This window comes from Petromyzon marinus, unplaced genomic scaffold (assembly GCF_048934315.1).
Source record: "Petromyzon marinus isolate PM22_M1 ecotype Great Lakes invasive population unplaced genomic scaffold, UKy_Petmar_22M1.pri1.0 PM_G_Scaffold_19, whole genome shotgun sequence".
NCBI lineage: Eukaryota > Metazoa > Chordata > Hyperoartia > Petromyzontiformes > Petromyzontidae > Petromyzon > Petromyzon marinus.
In genome coordinates this window covers 1,355,892-1,374,526 of record NW_027422750.1, presented here as the reverse complement: position 1 = coordinate 1,374,526, position 18,635 = coordinate 1,355,892, and the positions used below count along the sequence as shown (strand labels likewise).

Genomic DNA, 18,635 nt, shown 5'->3' with positions numbered 1-18,635 from the left:
TGTAGATGCCACTGGTTCTACACGTTCTGCAGATGTAGATGCCACTGATTCTTCACGTTCTACAGATGTAGATCCCACTGGTTCTTCACGTTCTCCAGATGTAGATGCCACTGGTTTTTCATGTTCTACAGATGTAGATGCCACTGGTTCTTCACTTTCTGGAGATGAAGATGCCACTGGTTCTACACGTTCTACAGATGTAGATGCCACTGATTCTTCACGTTCTACAGATGTAGATTCCACTCGTTCTTCACGTTCTACAGATGTAGATGCCACTGGTTCTTCATGTTCAGCAGATGTAGATGCCGCTGGTTCTTCACGCTCTGCAGATGTAGATGCCACTGGTTATTCACGTTCTGCAGATGTAGATGCCACTGGTTCTTCACGTTCTACAGACGTAGATGCCACTGGTTCTTCACTTTCTGGAGATGTAGATGCCACTGGTTCTTCACCTTCTGGAGATGTAGATGCCACTGGTTCTACATGTTCTACAGATGTAGATGCCACTGATTCTTCACGTTCTAGAGATGTAGATGCCACTGGTTCTTCAAGTTCTACAGATGTTGATGCCACTGGTTCTTCATGTTCAGCAGATGTAGATGCCGCTGGTTCTTCACGCTCTGCAGATGTAGATGCCACTGGTTCTTCACGTTCTGCAGATGTAGATGCCACTGGTTCTTCAAGGTCTGCAGATGTAAATGACACTGGTTTTTCACGTTCTACAGACGTAGATGCCACTGGTTCTTCACGTTCAGCAGATGTAGATACCGCTGGTTCTTCACGCTCTGCAGATGTAGATGCCACTGGTTCTTCACATTCTGCAGATGTAGATGCCATTGGTTCTTCACGTTCTGCAAATGTAGATGCCACTGGTTCTTCACGTTCTACAGACGTAGATGCCACTGGTTCTTCACGTTCTACAAATGTAGATGCCACTGGTTCTTCACGTTCTCCAGATGTAGATGCCACTGGTTCTTCACGTTCTACAGATGTAGATGCCACTGGTTCTTTACCTTCTGGAGATGTAGATGCCACTGGTTCTTCACCTTCTGGAGATGTAGATGCCACTGGTTCTACACGTTCTGCAGATGTAGATGCCACTGATTCTTCACGTTCTACAGATGTAGATCCCACTGGTTCTTCACGTTCTCCAGATGTAGATGCCACTGGTTCTTCAAGCTCTGCAGATGTAAATGTCACTGGTTCTTCACGTTCTACAGACGTAGATGTCACTGGTTCTTCACGTTCAGCAGATGTAGATGCCGCTGGTTCTTCACGCTCTGCAGATGTAGATGCCACTGGTTCTTCACATTCTGCAGATGTAGATGCCATTGGTTCTTCACGTTCTGCAAATGTAGATGCCACTGGTTCTTCACGTTCTACAGACGTAGATGCCACTGGTTCTTCACGTTCTACAAATGTAGATGCCACTGGTTCTTCACGTTCTACAGATGTAGATCCCACTGGTTCTTCACGTTCTCCAGATGTAGATGCCACTGGTTCTTCACGTTCTACAGATGTAGATGCCACTGGTTCTTCACCTTCTGGAGATGTAGATGCCACTGGTTCTTCACCTTCTGGAGATGTAGATTCCACTGGTTCTACACGTTCTACAGATGTAGATGCCACTGATTCTTCACGTTCTACAGATGTAGATACCACTGGTTCTTCACGTTCTACAGATGTAGATGCCACTGGTTCTTCACGTTCAGCAGATGTAGATGCCGCTGGTTCTTCACGCTCTGCAGATGTAGATGCCACTGGTTCTTCACGTTCTGCAGATGTGGATGCCACTGGTTCTTCAAGCTCTGCAGATGTAAATGACACCGGTTTTTCACGTTCTACAGACGTAGATGCCACTGGTTCTTCAAGTTCAGCAGATGTAGATGCCGCTGGTTCTTCACGCTCTGCAGATGTAGATGCCACTGGTTCTTCACATTCTGCAGATGTAGATGCCATTGGTTCTTCACGTTCTGCAAATGTAGATGCCACTGGTTCTTCACGTTCTACAAATGTAGATGCCACTGGTTCTTCACATTCTACAGATGTAGATCCCACTGGTTCTTCACATTCTGCAGATGTAGATGCCACTGGTTCTTCACGTTCTGCAGATGTAGATGCCACTGGTTCTTCGCCTTCTGGAGATGGAGATGCCACTGGTTCTTCACCTTCTGGAGATGTAGATGCCACTGGTTCTACACGTTCTACAGATGTAGATGCCACTGGTTCTTCACGTTCTACAGATGTAAATGACACTGGATCTTCACGTTCTACAGATGTAGATGTCACTGGTTCTTCGCATTCTACAGATGTAAATGACACTGGATCTTCACGTTCTACCGATATAGACGCCACCACCGCCGTCTGTTGCACGCCGGTTGAACTCACGCCTTTCGGTCCGAACAGGCAACTGGACACACGAACAGGTTTGTTCGCATCTCTGAATGTTGCATGCGTGTGTGTCCGTGTACGTGTGTGTGTGTGCATGCATGTGTGTTGGTGCGTGTCTGTCCGTGTGCATGTGCATGTATGTGTGTCCGTGTGCGTGTGCATGCATTTCTGTGCGTGTGCGTGCGTGTGTGTGTGCGTGTGTGTGTGTGCGTGTGTGTGTGTGTGAGTGCGTGCGTGTGTGTTATGTGTGTGTGTGTGTGCGTGTGTCATCTCAGTCAGTCGACCCGTGGCACCTGGGTCTGCCCCTTGACCTCCTGCCAGCGGGCGTTCGACACTTCACGTGGCCTCAGGGTGCACATAGCCTGGCACAAGCGTCGTGGTGACGTCACCGCCACTTAGTGGCGAATGGCGGTTTTTGTTGTGCGTGTGTGCGTGTCCGTGTGCGTGTGCGTGTGCCAGATGGGCAACTGTGTCGTGGACAGTGCTGTGGGGGGAGGTCCAATTTTGATTGGCTCCTCCCCTCATGTCATATGTGTCCACCACAGGGGCTAAACGGGGGCTCTGGACGGGTGCGAGGGGCTGGTAACCCCTCCACCTTTAATTAATTACCACTAAACCACGAGTAAAACTGAAATATGTAACTAATAAGCTTGTGCCGGAGGCCCCGGGGGGCCAGGCGTCTATGACGTCTCCTGGCCAAACCCCAATTGGCGGAGCCAGGAGATTGTATATCTACCCTCGGAGCTCCTCCAGAAACAACAAAAAGCCACTACGGGTGGCCACGTGGAATGTTCGAACGCTCACTGCGGAGGAGAGGCTGCCACTCCTCTGTCGGGAGCTGGACCGGTACTGCCTGGATCTGTGTGGCATTCAGGAGGTCCGGTGGACCGGCTCTGGCTCCTGCCACCATGAGGGGTGGACAGTCCTCTACTCGGAGCAGCAGACTGCCAAACAACAGGGTGTGGCTCTTCTTTTGAACAAAATAATGAAGGGGGCGTTGGAGCGTGGCGGTGAGGTGTGGGAAGCTGTAAGTCCCAGGCTACTTTGGGCTCGCCTTCCCATCAACCGGAGGCAATGAATGGTGGTCGTGGTTACTTATGCCCCCACCGAAGATGAACATCCGTGGAGGGATGCAGGCAAAGCTGATGAGTCAGATGCCTTCTATGACCTGTCACAGGTGCTGGCTAAAGTGGCCCCTCGGGATAGAGTCATCATGTTGGGTGACTTCAATGCCCGAGTTGGTCATGACACTGGCACCAGGTCTGGAGTGATTGGAGGGCATGGGCCAGATCAGCTCAATAACAAGGGTAGGAGGCTGCTAGATTTTTGTGCATCCCATGGGCTTGTAATTACCAACACGCTGTTCCGGCCACGGCGCATCCACACTATCATGGATGCATGCCGGGTCCAAGCAAGAACATCTGCTAGACTACATAGTGACGGACCAGCGGATGCGAGCCCATGTCCTTGACACCAGGACCTACCGTGGAGCTGATCTGCCCTCTGACCATCGACTAGTCATCTGTAAGATGTGCCTGCCATTCTTCCACTCCTGTGGTGGGTGTACACCCAGGACCCCATTCCAACCTAAAGTGGCCTGGTCTCAGTTATCTGATGAAAGTTGCAAGCGAGAATTTCATCATCGCTTTCGGCTGGGATTGGCATCGTCCCCGACTCCTCCTGATATCGAGGGTAAATGGGCGAGGTTTAGGACTGTGACTCATGCAGCTGCAATGGCTGCTTTGGGTACGCGGTCCAGACCTCCCCAGAGACCCTGGCTGACAGAGGAGGTGTTCAGGATGGTTGAGAAAAAGCGACAGGCCCACTGTCATCGGCTAAAGAATCCCACGTCAGAGAATGAGGAGGCTTACCGCAGCCTTCGTTCGGAGGTTCGAAGAGCCGTGAGGCGCTGCAAGGATGGGTGGTTGTCGCGGGTTGCTGAGGAGATGGAGTCTGCCTCAGTGGCCCGTGATCACAAATCTCTATTTACCTGCATCAAAAAAGTAATCTGCAGCGCCACACCTATTACCATAATTAGGGGAAAAAACGGTGACCCAATCTCCGACCCCCAGGAACTGGTTTTCAGATTTGCTGAGCATTTCTGTGAGGTCCTGGGGGAGGGAAAATCCCTCTGCCAGGAAAACAACGTGGCACAAAGTGAGGATGACCCTGCTGAGGCTGCGGTGCCTCAAATATTGGAAGATGTCACCCGCTGTGAGTGGCTGGCTGAGGTGCCATCTGTTGAGGAAGTACTGAAGGCGATCCGGAGTCTGAAACCAGGAAAGGCAGCAGGCAGAGATGATCTCCCAAGCGAAATGCAGAGGGAGGGCGGCATTTGTGCACAGACTGCCCTATATGACATCATAGCAACAGTCTGGACCACTAGACGGGTTCCGCAGGATTGGAAGGATGCCCTGTTGGTCCCCCCTTTTAAGAAGGGGGACCGCACAGACTGTAACAACTACAGGGGCATCTCACTCCTCAGTGTGCCGGGAAAGGTCCTGGCAAGGATTATTCAACATCGCCTTGCCAGGAACGCTGAGGAGAGGCTTGCGGAGCCCCAATGCGGTTTCAGGAAAGGGCGGTCCTGCACAGATGCCATATTTTCTGTCCGTCTGCTACAGCAGACGTGTAGGGAATTCCAACAAGACCTACATCTCTGCTTTATTGACCTGGTCAAGGCCTATGATACCTCAGTAGGCCTGGGCTCTGGGTTGTTCTTCGTGCTTTTGGAGTACCTGACCCTCTGCTCACGATCATTAAGGACCTTCATGATGGTGAGCGGGCCCGGGTAAAACTACGTGGCCGGGAGTCAGAGCCATTCCCTGTTAACCTTGGGGTGCGACAGGGATATCCTCTGGCTCCCACATTATTTAACATCTATTTTGACCACGTAGTTCGTGAAGCCTTCAATAGCTGTACCGGGGGAATCCCCATATGGTACAGATATAATGGGAGGCTGATCGACGCCAGGGTGCGGTCAAGGGATGGCTCCCTATTGCTCAACCATGTTATGTATGCTGATGATTTGGTAATAGCTGCACATTCGGAGGAGGAGTTGGAGACGCTGCTGCTGAGACTGGAGCATGCCACTAAGAGGTGGGGCCTTACCATCAGCCCCACCAAAACTAAGCACCTGCCTGGGTATTTTGTACCATCGGACACTCCACCCCCACAACTCCCAATTGGTGATGGGGCAGTTGTGGAGAGAGTGGAGAGTTTCCCATTTCCCATGCCTGGGCAGTGTGCTTATGACCGGCTCCAGTTTAACAGCAGAGGTCTCACTCCGAATCAGTCGAGCGGCAATATCTTTTCATCGGTTGCGTAACGCTGTGTGGAAGCTACCTGGTCTGTCGCTCCGCACTAAGCTTCAGGTCTTCTCGGCCACGGTCATTCCCTCCCTTCTCTACGCTTGCGAAACATGGACCCCCCTAATGGAACATCTTCGCCGGTTAGAAACATTTAGGCTGCCCTGCCTACGATCCATCCTGGGTTTAACCAGACTGGATTGTGTGAGGAGCTCAAAAATCCTTGAAAGATCTGGGCAAGGTCCCATCGGTGAGCTCCTCCGGTGGGGAAGGCTGCGATGGCTGGGTCATGTAGCCCGCATGCCCAGCCACCGCATGCCGAAACAGCTTTTGTTCGGCCGGATTGAGGGGGCTAAGTGGGCGCGGCACGGGCTAGAGAAGAGATGGAGTGATGTGGTACAGGAGGACGTGGAGGTGAGTGGACTTGCCGATGACTGGTACCAGCGGTGTCAAGATCGTCCTCTGTGGAGGAGGCTCGTGAAGGACGCTACTGGGCAGTTGGAGGTAGTCGCCCTCCAACAACAACGGAGCGCGGAGGAGCGACGCTCAAAACAACGAGCGGAGCGCCGGGTGGCTAAAGCACAGCAGGTTGGCACAGTAGGGGGCACAGGTGGTGCATCAGCCAGTCATCTCAGTCAGTCGACCCGTGGCACCTGGGTCTGCCCCGTGACTTCCTGCCTACGGGCGTTCGACACTTCACGTGGCCTCAGGGTGCACATAGCCTGGCACAAGCGTCGTGGTGACATCACCGCCACTTAGTGGCGAATGGCGGTTGTTGTTGTTGTGCGTGTGTGTGTGTCCGTGTGTGTGCGTGTGCGTGTGCCAGATGGGCAACTGTGTCGTGGACAGTGCTGTGGGGGGAGGTCCAATTTTGATTGGCTCCTCCCCTCATTTCATATGTGTCCACCACAGGGGCTAAACGGGGGCTCTGGACGGGTGCGAGGGACTGGTAACCCCTCCACCTTTAATTAATTACCACTAAACCACGAGTTAAACTGAAATATGTAACTAATAAGCTTGTGCCGGAGGCCCCGGGGGGCCAGGCGTCTATGACGTCTCCTGGCCAAACCCCAATTGGCGGAGCCAGGAGATTGTATATCTACCCTCGGGGCTCCTCCAGAAACAACGAAAAGCCACTTCTGGTGGCCACGTGGAATGTTCGAACGCTCACTGCGGAGGAGAGGCTGCCACTCCTCTGTCGGGAGCTGGACCGGTACTGCCTGGATCTGTGTGGCATTCAGGTGGTCCGGTGGACCGGCTCTGGCTCCTGCCACCATGAGGGGTGGACAGTCCTCTACTCGGAGCAGCAGACTGCCAAACAACAGGGTGTGGCTCTTCTTTTGAACAAAAAAATGAAGGGGGCGTGGGAGCATGGCGGTGAGGTGTGGGAAGCTTTAAGTCCCAGGCTACTTTGGGCTCGCCTTCCCATCAACCGGAGGCGAGGAATGGTGGTCGTGGTTACTTATGCCCCCACCGAAGATGACCATCCGTGGAGGGATGCAGGCAAAGCTGATGAGTCAGATGCCTTCTATGACCTGTCACAGGTGCTGGCTAAAGTGGCCCCTCGGGATAGAGTCATCATGTTGGGTGACTTCAATGCCCGAGTTGGTCATGATACTGGCACCTGGTCTGGAGTGATTGGAGGGCATGGGCCAGATCAGCTCAATAACAAGGGTAGGAGGCTGCTAGATTTTTGTGCAGCCCATGGGCTTGTAATTACCAACACGTTGTTCCGGCCACGGCGCATCCACACAATATCATGGATGCATGCCGGGTCCAAGCAAGAACATCTGCTGGACTACATAGTGACGGACCAGCGGATGCGAGCCCATATCCTTGACACCAGGACCTACCGTGGAGCTGATCTTCCCTCTGACCATCGACTAGTCATCTGTAAGATGCGCCTGCCATTCTTCCACTCCGGTGGTGGGTGTACACCCAGGACCCCATTCCAACCTAAAGTGGCCTGGTCTCAGTTATCTGATGAAAGTTGCAAGCGAGAATTTCATCATCGCTTGCGGCTGGGATTGGCATCGTCCCCGACTCCTCCTGATATCGAAGGTAAATGGGCGAGGTTTAGGACTGTGACTCATGCAGCTGCAATGGCTGCTTTGGCTACGCGGTCCAGACCTCCCCAGATACCCTGGCTGACAGAGGAGGTGTTCAGAATGGTTGAGAAAAAGCGACAGGCCCACTGTCATCGGCTACAGAATCCCACGTCAGAGAATGAGGAGGCTTACCGCAGCATTCGTTCGGAGGTTCGGAGAACCGTGAGGCGCTGCAAGAATGGGTGGTTGTCGTGGGTTGCTGAGGAGATGGAGTCTGCCTCAATGGCCCGTGATCACAAATCTCTATTTACCTCCATCAAAAAAGTAATCTGCAACGCCACACCTATTACCATAATTATGGGAAAAAACGGTGACCCAATCTCCGACCGCCAGGAACAGGTTTGCAGATTTTCTGAGCATTTCTGTGAGGTCCTGGGGGAGGGAAAATCCCTCTGCCAGGAAAACAACGTGGCACAAAGTGAGGATGACCCTGCTGAGGCTGCGGTGCCTCAAATATTGGAAGATGTCACCCCCTGTGAGTGGCTGGCTGAGGTGCCATCTGTTGAGGAAGTACTGAAGGCGATCCGGAGTCTGAGACCAGGAAAGGCAGCGGGCAGAGATGATCTCCCAAGCGAAATGCTGAGGGAGGGCGGCATTTGTGCACAGACTGCCCTATATGACATCATGACAACAGTCTGTACCACTAGACGGGTTCTGCAGGATTGGAAGGATGCCCTGTTGGTCCCCCCTTTTAAGAAGGGGGACCGCACAGACTGTAACAACTACAGGGGCATCTCACTCCTCAGTGTGCCGGGAAAGGTCCTGGCAAGGATTATTCAACATCGCCTTGCCAGGCACGCTGAGGAGAGGCTTGCGGAGCCCCAATGCGGTTTCAGGAAAGGGCGGTCCTGCACAGATGCCATATTTTCTGTCCGTCTGCTACAGCAGACGTGTAGGGAATTCCAACAATACCTACATCTCTGCTTTATTGACCTGGTCAAGGCCTATGATACCATCAGTAGGCCTGGGCTCTGGGTTGTTCTTCGTGCTTTTGGAGTACCTGACCCTCTGCTCACGATCATTAAGGACCTTCATGATGGTGAGCGGGCCCGGGTAAAACTACGTGGCCGGGAGTCAGAGCCATTCCCTGTTAACCTTGGGGTGCGACAGGGATATCCTCTGGCTCCCACATTATTTAACATCTATTTTGACCACGTAGTTCGTGAAGCCTTCAATAGCTGTACCGGGGGAATCTCCATATGGTACAGATATAATGGGAGGCTGATCGACGCCAGGGTGCGGTCAAGGGATGGCTCCCTATTGCTCAACCACGTTATGTATGCTGATGATTTGGTAATAGCTGCACCTTCGGAGGAGGAGTTGGAGACGCTGCTGCTGAGACTGGAGCGTGCTACTAAGAGGTGGGGCCTTACCATCAGCCCCACCAAAACTAAGCACCTGCCTGGGTATTTTGTACCATCGGACACTCCACCCCCACAACTCCCAATCGGTGATGGGGCAGTTGTGGAGAGAGTGGAGAGTTTCCCATGCCTGGGCAGTGTGCTTATGACCGGCTCCAGTTTAACAGCAGAGGTCTCACTCCGAATCAGTCGAGCGGCAATATCTTTTCATCGGTTGCGTAACGCTGTGTGGAAGCTACCTGGTCTGTCGCTCCGCACTAAGCTTCAGGTCTTCTCAGCCACGGTCATTCCCTCCCTTCTCTACGCTTGCGAAACGTGGACCCCCCTAATGGAACATCTTCGCTGGTTAGAAACATTTAGGCTGGCCTGCCTACGATCCATCCTGGGTTTAACCAGACTGGATTGTGTGAGGAGCTCACAAATCCTTGAAAGATCTGGGCAGGGTCACATCGGTGAGCTCCTCCGGCCGGCAAGGCTGCGATGGCTGGGTCATGTAGCTCGCATGCCCAGCCACCGCATGCCGAAACAGCTTTTGTTTGGCCGGATTGAGGGGGCTAAGTGGGCGCGGCACGGGCTAGAGAAGAGATGGAGTGATGTGGTACAGGAGGACGTGGAGCTGAGTGGACTTGCCGATGACTGGTACCAGCGGTGTCAAGATCGGCCTCTGTGGAGGAGGCTCGTGAAGGATGCTACTGGGCAGTTGGAGGCAGTCGCCCTGCAACAACAACGGAGGGCGGAGGAGCGACGCTCAGAACAACGAGCGGAGCGCCGGGTGGCTAAAGCACAGCAGGTTGGCACAGTAGGGGGCACAGGTGGTGCATCAGCCAGTCATCTCAGTCAGTCGACCCGTGGCACCTGGGTCTGCCCCGTGACCTCCTGCCAACGGGCGTTCGACACTTCACGTGGCCTCAGGGTGCACATAGCCTGGCACAAGCGTCGTGGTGACGTCACCGCCACTTAGTGGCGAATGGCGGTTGTTGTTGTTGTGTGTCTCTGTTCTGGCAACCCTTTCTCCTCGTTTGTCACAATCACGGCCTTCACAGCTGCTGATACTCGCTAACGGCACCCGCCCCGACAGTCCGCCAGGGCCTTTACGGGTGATTCTTTGTCTCCATCTGTCCCTTCATCTCACTCCCTTAACCCGCAATGCCTCAAAGCGCACCTAGCCTGGCGCGTGTCGTCATTGCGGCGGTTGCCGTCGCGACAGTCGTCGTCGTCGTGTTACGGCGGCACGCTGACGCCACGCGGGGGATCGTTGTTTGGCCACGCAGAGAAGGCGGCGGCGGCAGCGGGCCGGGCCACCTGGGCCGCTCCGGCCGCGATCCTCGCCGTGTCCCTCGCCCTGGTGGCCACGCTGCTGCTGCTGCTGCTCTACCGCCACCGCCGTCAGCGTCAGCGGACGTGGACGGTGCCCGCGGGGTCGTCTGTGTGACGACCTGCCGCTGTCCCCCCCCCCCACCACCCCCCCCGCTACCCCCCCACTACCCCCCCACTACCCCCCCACCACCCCCCTACTACCCCCCCACCACCCCCCCACTAACCCCCCACTAACCCCCCCACTACCCACATGCGTGCAGGGAGGATCCCCCCACGCTCCCCAAGGCACCGCGGAGAAACGCGGAGGGTGACCGTGGCTACGTGAGTGTAGTGTAGTGTATAGTGTAGTGTATAGTGTAGTGTATAGTGTAGTGTAGTGTGTAGTAGTGTATAGTGTAGTGTATGGTGTGTGTAGTGTGTAGTGTAGTGTATAGTGTAGTGTATAGTGTAGTGTATAGTAGTGTAGTGTATAGTAGTGCAGTGTATAGTGTAGTGTATAGTGTAGTGTATAGAAGTGTAGTGTATAGTAGTGTATAGTGTGAGGTGTAGTGTGTAGTGTATAGTGTATAATAGTGTAGTGTGTAGTGTAGTGTGTAGTGTAGTGTATAGTGTAGTGTGTAGTAGTGTATAGTGTAGTGTATAATAGTGTAATGTATAGTGTATGGTGTAGTGTATAGTGTAGTGTATAGTGTATGGTGTAGTGTGTAGTGTATAGTGTAGTGTGTAGTGTAGTGTAGTGTGTAGTGTAGTGTATAGTGTAGTGTGTAGTGTATAGTGTAGTGTATAGTATAGTGTAGTGTATAGTAGTGTAGTGTATAGTGTAGTGTATAGTGTGTAGTGTAGTATATAGTAGTGTAGTGTATAGTGCAGTGTATAGTAGTGTAGTGTATAGTAGTGTATAGTGTAGTGTATAGTGTAGTGTATACTGGTGTATAGTGTGAGGTGTAGTGTATAGTGTAGTGTATAGTGTAGTATATAGTGTAGTGTGTAGTGTATAGTGTAGTGTATAATGTAGTGTATAGTGTAATGTATAGTGTAGTGTATAATAGTGTAGTGTATGTTGTAGTGTAGTGTATAGTGTAGTGTGTAGTAGTGTGTAGTGTAGTGTATAGTGTAGTGTATAGTGTTGTGTATAATAGTGTAGTGTATAGTGTATGGTGTAGTGTGTAGTGTATAGTGTAGTGTATAGTGTAGTGTATAGTGTAGTGTGTAGTGTAGTGTATAGTGTAGTTTAGTGTGTAGTGTAGTGTATAGTGTAGTGTATAGTGTAGTGTGTAGTGTATAGTGTCGTGTATAGTGCAGTGTATAATGTAGTGTATAGTAGTGTAGTGTATAATAGTGTATAGTGTAGTGTATAGTAGTGTGTAGTGTATAGTGTAGTGTATACTAGTGTATAGTGTGAGGTGTAGTGTATAGTGTAGTGTATAGTGTAGTGTATAGTGTAGTGTAGTGTAGCAGTGTATAGTGTAGTGTATAGTGTAGTGTAGTAGTGTATAGTGTAGTATATAGTAGTGTATAGTGTAGTGTATAGTGCAGTGTATAGTGTAGTGTATAGTGCAGTGTATAGTGTAGTGTATAGTAGTGTATAGTGTAGTGTATAGTAGTGTGTAGTGTATAGTGTAGTCTATAGTAGTGTAGTGTATAGTGTAGTATATAGTAGTGTAATGTATAGTAGTGTAGTGTATAGTAGTGTAGTGTATAGTAGTGTATAGTGTAGTGTATAGTAGTGAGGAAGTGTATAGTGTAGTGTATAGTAGTGTAGTGTATAGTGTAGTATATAGTAGTGTAGTGTATAGTGTAGTATATAGTGAAGTGTGTAGTGTATAGTGTAGTGTAGTGTGTAGTGTATAGTAGTGTATAGTGTAGTGTATAGTGTAGTGTATAGTGTAGTGCATATACAGAGACACAGTTAGACTCGACCTAAAGCTTTCGTGACTGCAGGAATTTATTTTCTTTGGGTCTTTCGGTAAAGTTGTGCCCACTTTGTTTATGACCCTTGGGCTACACCCAACTTTAAAACAGCCTGCTGCCTGCTCAGCAGCTTTCTTCCCCCTCGTTTCTCCTCCTGATGACGATTGCCAAAATAATACCCACAGACTCACCACACAGAGACCCACAGACTCACCACACAGAGACCCATAGACTCACCACACGAAGAGCTCTCTCTGTTACTGGACGCAGTTTTTCGTTATTTTATTTTAGACTCGCGACGGTCTCTCACCTCCCAGCGCTTTCTCCCAGCTTGTGGTGTGCCGCTGGACGGGAGGCGACTGGGCGTCGTGCCAGGGAGCCAGGGGGAGGGGGGTGGGGGGAGAATTTAAATTCGCCCTCGCGTGGCCGGGGGTCAACGAGCGGCGACATCGGCACGGTCCATCACGACGTCCGGCACGGAGAGGGAGTTCCGCACGTGCCGGCCGGCGGTTTGTATTATTGTTTTATCGGGGCGACAAGCGGCGTCACGATGGCGCGTACAACGCCGTGAGCCTTCGTGCGCCCCGTCAGCGTCTCGGTTTTTTATTTCTTCCCAAACCCGGCCAGTTTCATCGGCCGCTCCCGCGATGCCGCGGTACTTTCATACTTTGACGCTGTTGGTTTTCGGCGAACCGATATCATCCGGGTTAGATTGTGTAAATAAATCAATGTACAAATGTGGCTGTCGCCTGATGAAGCTGGTTGTTGTGATTACTGGCGAAATGTCACGGTATCCAGAGTGCAAATGTTGTTGCTTGGCTTGCCAACCCACCAGTGTGCTGTACTAGTGTACTACACTACACTATACACTACACTACACACTATATATACTACACTATGTATACTACACTATACACTACACTATACACTACACTACACACTATATATACTACACTATGTATACTACACTATACACTACACTATACACTACACTATACACTACACACTATATATACTACACTATGTATACTACACTATACACTACACTAGACACTACACTACACTATACACTACACTATATACTACACTATATATACTACACTACGCACTATACACTACACACTATATATACTACACTATACTATACACTACACTACACACTATATATACTACACTATACACTACACTACACACTATATATACTACACTATACACTACTATACACTATATATACTACACTATACTACACTGCACTATACACTACACTATATATACTACACTATACACTACACTATACAGTACACACTATACTATACACTACACTACACACTATATATACTACACTATACACTACACTACACAATATATACTACACTATATATACTGCACTATACACTATATACTACACCACTCTATATACACTACACTATACACTACACTACACACTATACACTACACTATACACTACGACACTACATTAGTAGGATCCGTCGATAATTGTTCACGTCATTGTTTTGTGATGTTCTTACTTCTGTCCGTTCACACAGAGCCTTACCGCTTATTCATATTCTCTGTTTTTTTCAGTAAAGTCACAGAATCAGAGACATAGACTCACACGGAGAGCCATCGACTCACACAGAGATCCACAGAATCACAGAGCCATCGACTCACACGGAGAGCCACAGAATCAGAGAAATAGACTCACACGGAGAGCCATTGACTCACACAGCCACAGACTCAGAGCCATAGACTCACACGGAGAGCCACAGAATCAGAGACAGACTCACACGGAGAGCCACAGAATCAGAGACATAGACTCACACGGAGAGCCATTGACTCACAGAGCCACAGACTCACAGAGCCATCGACTCACACAGAGAGCCATCGACTCACACAGAGAGCCACAGACGCAGAGCCATAGACTCACACAGAGCCATCGACTCACACAGAGAGCCATCGACTCACGCAGAGAGCCACAATGACAGAGCCATCGACTCACACAGAGAGCCACAGACTCATAGCCATAGACTCACACGGAGAGCCACAGAATCAAAGACAGACTCACACGGAGAGCCATCGACTCACACAGAGAGCCACACACTCACAGAGCCATCAACTCACACGGAGAGACAGAATCACAGACTCACACAGACTCACACAGAGACCCATAGACTCGCGCGCAGCCAAAACAAAGTACAAAACAATTCACGGCCAAACACATCCGAAGAGAGGCGCCCGACAGACACCCGAGTTCGATTCCCGCTCACGGATGCACCCTACCCAACACCATCAAAGACGTAACCGGTCCCTCTGGGGTTGGGGGGGGGGAGGGGGGGAGAGACAAAGGCGGCCAGGCGTGGTTGCTGGCTCACACCCCCCCCCCCCCCCCGTCTCGTGTGACGTCTTTAAATTCAAAGCGCTGAAGCTTGCGCGTGGCTTGACAATGGCGCTTTTTAGTGGATGCACACGCGTGGTGATCGCACTTTGTTGAAACACATTCCTGCGGAGGGAGCTGGTAGGAACGTTGGGTTGCTCGGTCAATGGCCAGGGTCAACGGCGGCACCACGTGGTGCATTCAGCAAATATGCCCGTCTGTGAGGGCGGGCACAAGCCGGCGTGAGTAGGTTAAACGTTGAGTTTTAAAAGGGCACCACGGGGTGACCAGCCCCTCCCCACCCAGCCCCACCCCTCCCACCCCCACCCAGCCCCACCCTCCCCACCCAGCCCCTCCCCACCCTCTCCATCCAGCCCCTCCCCACCCAGCCCCACCCCTCCCACCCCCCACCCAGCCCCACCCTCCCCACCCAGCCACTTCCCACCCCTCTCCACCCAGCCCCACCCCTCCCATTTTATCCGGGTGTTCAGATACATGCGTACAGACATCCACAGACATACACAATTAATCCCCTGCCTCCTGTGAGAATTAACCCCGGTTGGGCTTCCGGTACTGTGCTGCGCTGCCCACGCGCTCCGCCTCGCGGCACGGGGGGGCCGCGCGGCACGAGCCGTGAAGAAAACCCAAAAAAATGAAAAAAATCCTTCTAGAAAAGAAGAGAAGGGGGGGTGGGGGTTACGTTAAACAAAGCATAAAAAATCCCCAAAAAAACGAAATGATGAATGGAACCAAGTTGCCGAATCCAGCGAGCATCTTGTTTCTTCTGATCCTTAAAAAAACGAGAGGACAGTGACAGAGGCAGGCAGGGAGAGAGGCATGGCACAGGGAGAGAGAGAGGGGCAGTGAACGCAGCAGCAGCAGAGGGAGGAAGAAGCTCGTCATTGAAGAGGAGTGAAGAGGCGAAAAAAAAGAGGAGATGGAGAGGCGTGGGGGGAGGAAGAGGAACGGAACGAGAGGCATGGAGGGGAGGAAGGGGAGAGGGACCAGAGAATCCTCCTCCCACACGATAATTTATTACGTGGCGGGCCATCGCCAGGTCAGGTGAGAGAGTGTTGATGGTGGTGGTGATGGCGATATTGTCGATGATGTTAATGATGGTGATGATGGTGATGGTTGTGATGGTTATGATGGTGATGATGGTGACGATGGTGGTAATGATGGTAGTGGTGGTGGTAATGGTGGTGATGGTGACGGTTGTGATGGTGGTGATGCTGGTACGTTGACGACAATAACGGTAAATCGTCCTCTGCAGACTGAGGGCTTCCAAGCTGCAGATCATGGGGATGAAAGGGCTTGGAGCTGAGGTTGTGAAGAACCTCATTCTGGCTGGAGTGAAGTCCGTGACGTTTCTAGATAACAAGGTATGGTACTATAATAAAGCTTGATTCCAAGCACTACTTACAAATGTTTTTCATTATAACTGCTATATGTGCACACACTCAGTTCTTCTCAGTGGTCTGGATAAGGCCTCAGAGCTTTTGTACAAATACATGCACATGTTTATGTGTTAAATGTTATGTTGTGGAGTTGTGGTGCCGCCGCAGCGGAGCCGCGCCCACCACCGTGATGCCGTCACCGATGCCTCGGATTTCCCGCCACTCTCCCGGGGCCGGTGCCTTCTCAGACGTCCGCGTTTTGCCCACTGCACAGTCGCGAGGCCGCCGCAGCAGAGCCGCTCTGCCGAGGCTGTGCCCACCGCCGTGAAACTGCCACCGGGGGATGCCGACGCGGCGCACCCTCGCCACCCCCCCCCCCTTTTCCCCCCTTTCCCCCCCCCCCCCCACACGAACGCACACACGCCCCATGTAGAGCCGGGAGTGGGAGGTCACCCGGCCGATAGGTTTTTTTCCAGAAGTCCCTAATGGGATCGAACTTCATGGTTTCCTGCGGCCGGGAAATTGGGCGATCTTCCCCCTGTAGCTGACATGCACTGCGGCGCCGTGACCTAATATTAAAGTTGCATGGTCACGGCAAGGGCCATCGAGCCACCGCGAGTGGAGCCACACACACAAGCACGGGTCAGTGGAATGGTAGCGGGAGAACAGAGCAGACGTCGGAGAGATCACTGCGGCGACGTCACCCGAGCTGGGATCCAGGTATCGAAAGGGCGGGAAAATCCGAGCCCCTGATTGGACGGGAGGCCAAGGGAGCGAAACGGCGGAATTCCTTTGTTGTAGGTGGGATAAAGGAAGGGGGATTCAGGTAGCAAGGTGAGTTCTTCAAAATCTTCGCGGTCTACGGAGCAACAGAGTCAGCCGTTCAGGACGTCCGTGTGACGAACTCCAACGCAGCCAGGCTCCACTCTTGACGAGGCCGACCTACCATCTCCTCCTTCTACAACGTTCAGCGCAGCTTAAGGGAAGTAAGCGTGTGTAAGAGAAGTGAGTCCGGAGTGAGTTAATCGGGAGTAGAGAGCGGAGCGATAGTAGGTTCGGAGTGAGTTAATCGGGAGTAGAGAGCGGAGCAATAGGTTCGGAGTGAGTTAATCGGGAGTAGAGAGCGGAGCAATAGGTTCGGAGTGAGTTAATCGGGAGTAGAGAGTGGAGCGATAGACAGTAGGTTCAGCCTAGAATCCCCGAGAGGGTAGGCTGGCAGCCACTGACGCACACACTTACGCGTAGTTTAAACGAGTTGCTCAGGTAAATCAAATTCGCTAGTGGGGGGATAAAACTGTGTTGTGTGGTCTTTTGGGAGTGTGAAGTGGAGGGCAGAGTGTGCTGGGTGTCTATGCGTATGTGCGGCTGTTCACTCTCGAGACGAAGCGTGTGGCGTTTACGTACCCGCACAATTGTTTACAATAGCGCGTAGCGCTCGCATACCGGTGTGACTGCGCTGCGATCGTGCACCCGTGCAACTGTGTACAGTACTGTGCGGCATGTACGGGCATACGTGGAGATTTTCGGTGGTGCCCAGTGCTCGCGTACCGTGATATCGCTCAGAGAGAGGAACACGCAAACTCCAAATATACAGCAGCAGCAGCAGTAGCAACAGCAGGCAGTGTCAGGGTCGTGGATCGAACCCACGACCTCCTTGTAGACCGGGCGAGGTCGTCAACATCTCCTATCCACCGTGGTGCTGACCAGAATGGATGTCTTGCAAGTCTCTCGGCGGAGTCTGGCCACGTCCCTGCTGTATTCTGGTCCATTTTTCGTTTGACGCGTGCCAACTAAATGTGAGAAGCCATCTGACAACCAAATATAACCATGATAGAGGTTTGTTTGAATCTTGACTTAAAAGCTGTCGTGACTGCAGGAATTCATTTTCTTTGAGTCTTTCGGTAAAGTCAACGGGGGGTTTCAAAATTAATAAATTAAAAATAATAAACAAAAAACCTCGACGTGCCAGTCTCAACACAAAGCAAATCATCTTCAGGTGTGGGGGCATCAACGGGAGATCAGATTCAGACATTGTTCAGCTAAAGGTGTGCTGGAATCGACAATCGAATCTAAGAATCGTTTGTTAATGCATTGAAAGAATCGAGAGAATCGATTTGAGGATTAATCCGCAGATCGATTCTGATGGATCGAGTCGGGAAAGAATCTTAACTACGGAATAACATATTCTTAGTTTTTTCGGTAAAGTCACGTTGAAGAGAAACAACAAAATAACAAAATATATATAAAACAATAAAAAATTCTCACGACGTTTCGACCATAACTCAAACGGTCATCATCAGGTGTGTCGGTTTGCATACATTTATTTTTAAAACGGCACATTTATTTATTTATAAAAAAACGTTGGCGTCACGCGCAGCGATTGGCAGTTTGCCCAGGACTAGTCCATCTATTTTTTTGAAAAGAGGAGGGGGGAGACGAAATTTTTTATAATGTATGCTGTCTGAAAG

General features: G+C 51.3%; 1 protein-coding gene across 1 annotated transcript in view; it reads left to right on the top strand.

Annotated features, from left to right (window-relative positions):
* Positions 1-10,796, top strand: part of LOC142912129 (uncharacterized) — a 206,402-nt gene extending 195,606 nt beyond the window's left edge. The window contains exons 7-8 of the mRNA XM_076060447.1: positions 10,440-10,513; positions 10,746-10,796. Of these exons, the coding sequence (XP_075916562.1) occupies positions 10,440-10,513; positions 10,746-10,796 (125 nt within the window). The remainder of the gene's footprint in view (positions 1-10,439; positions 10,514-10,745) is intronic.
* Positions 10,797-18,635: the final 7,839 nt, after the last annotated feature.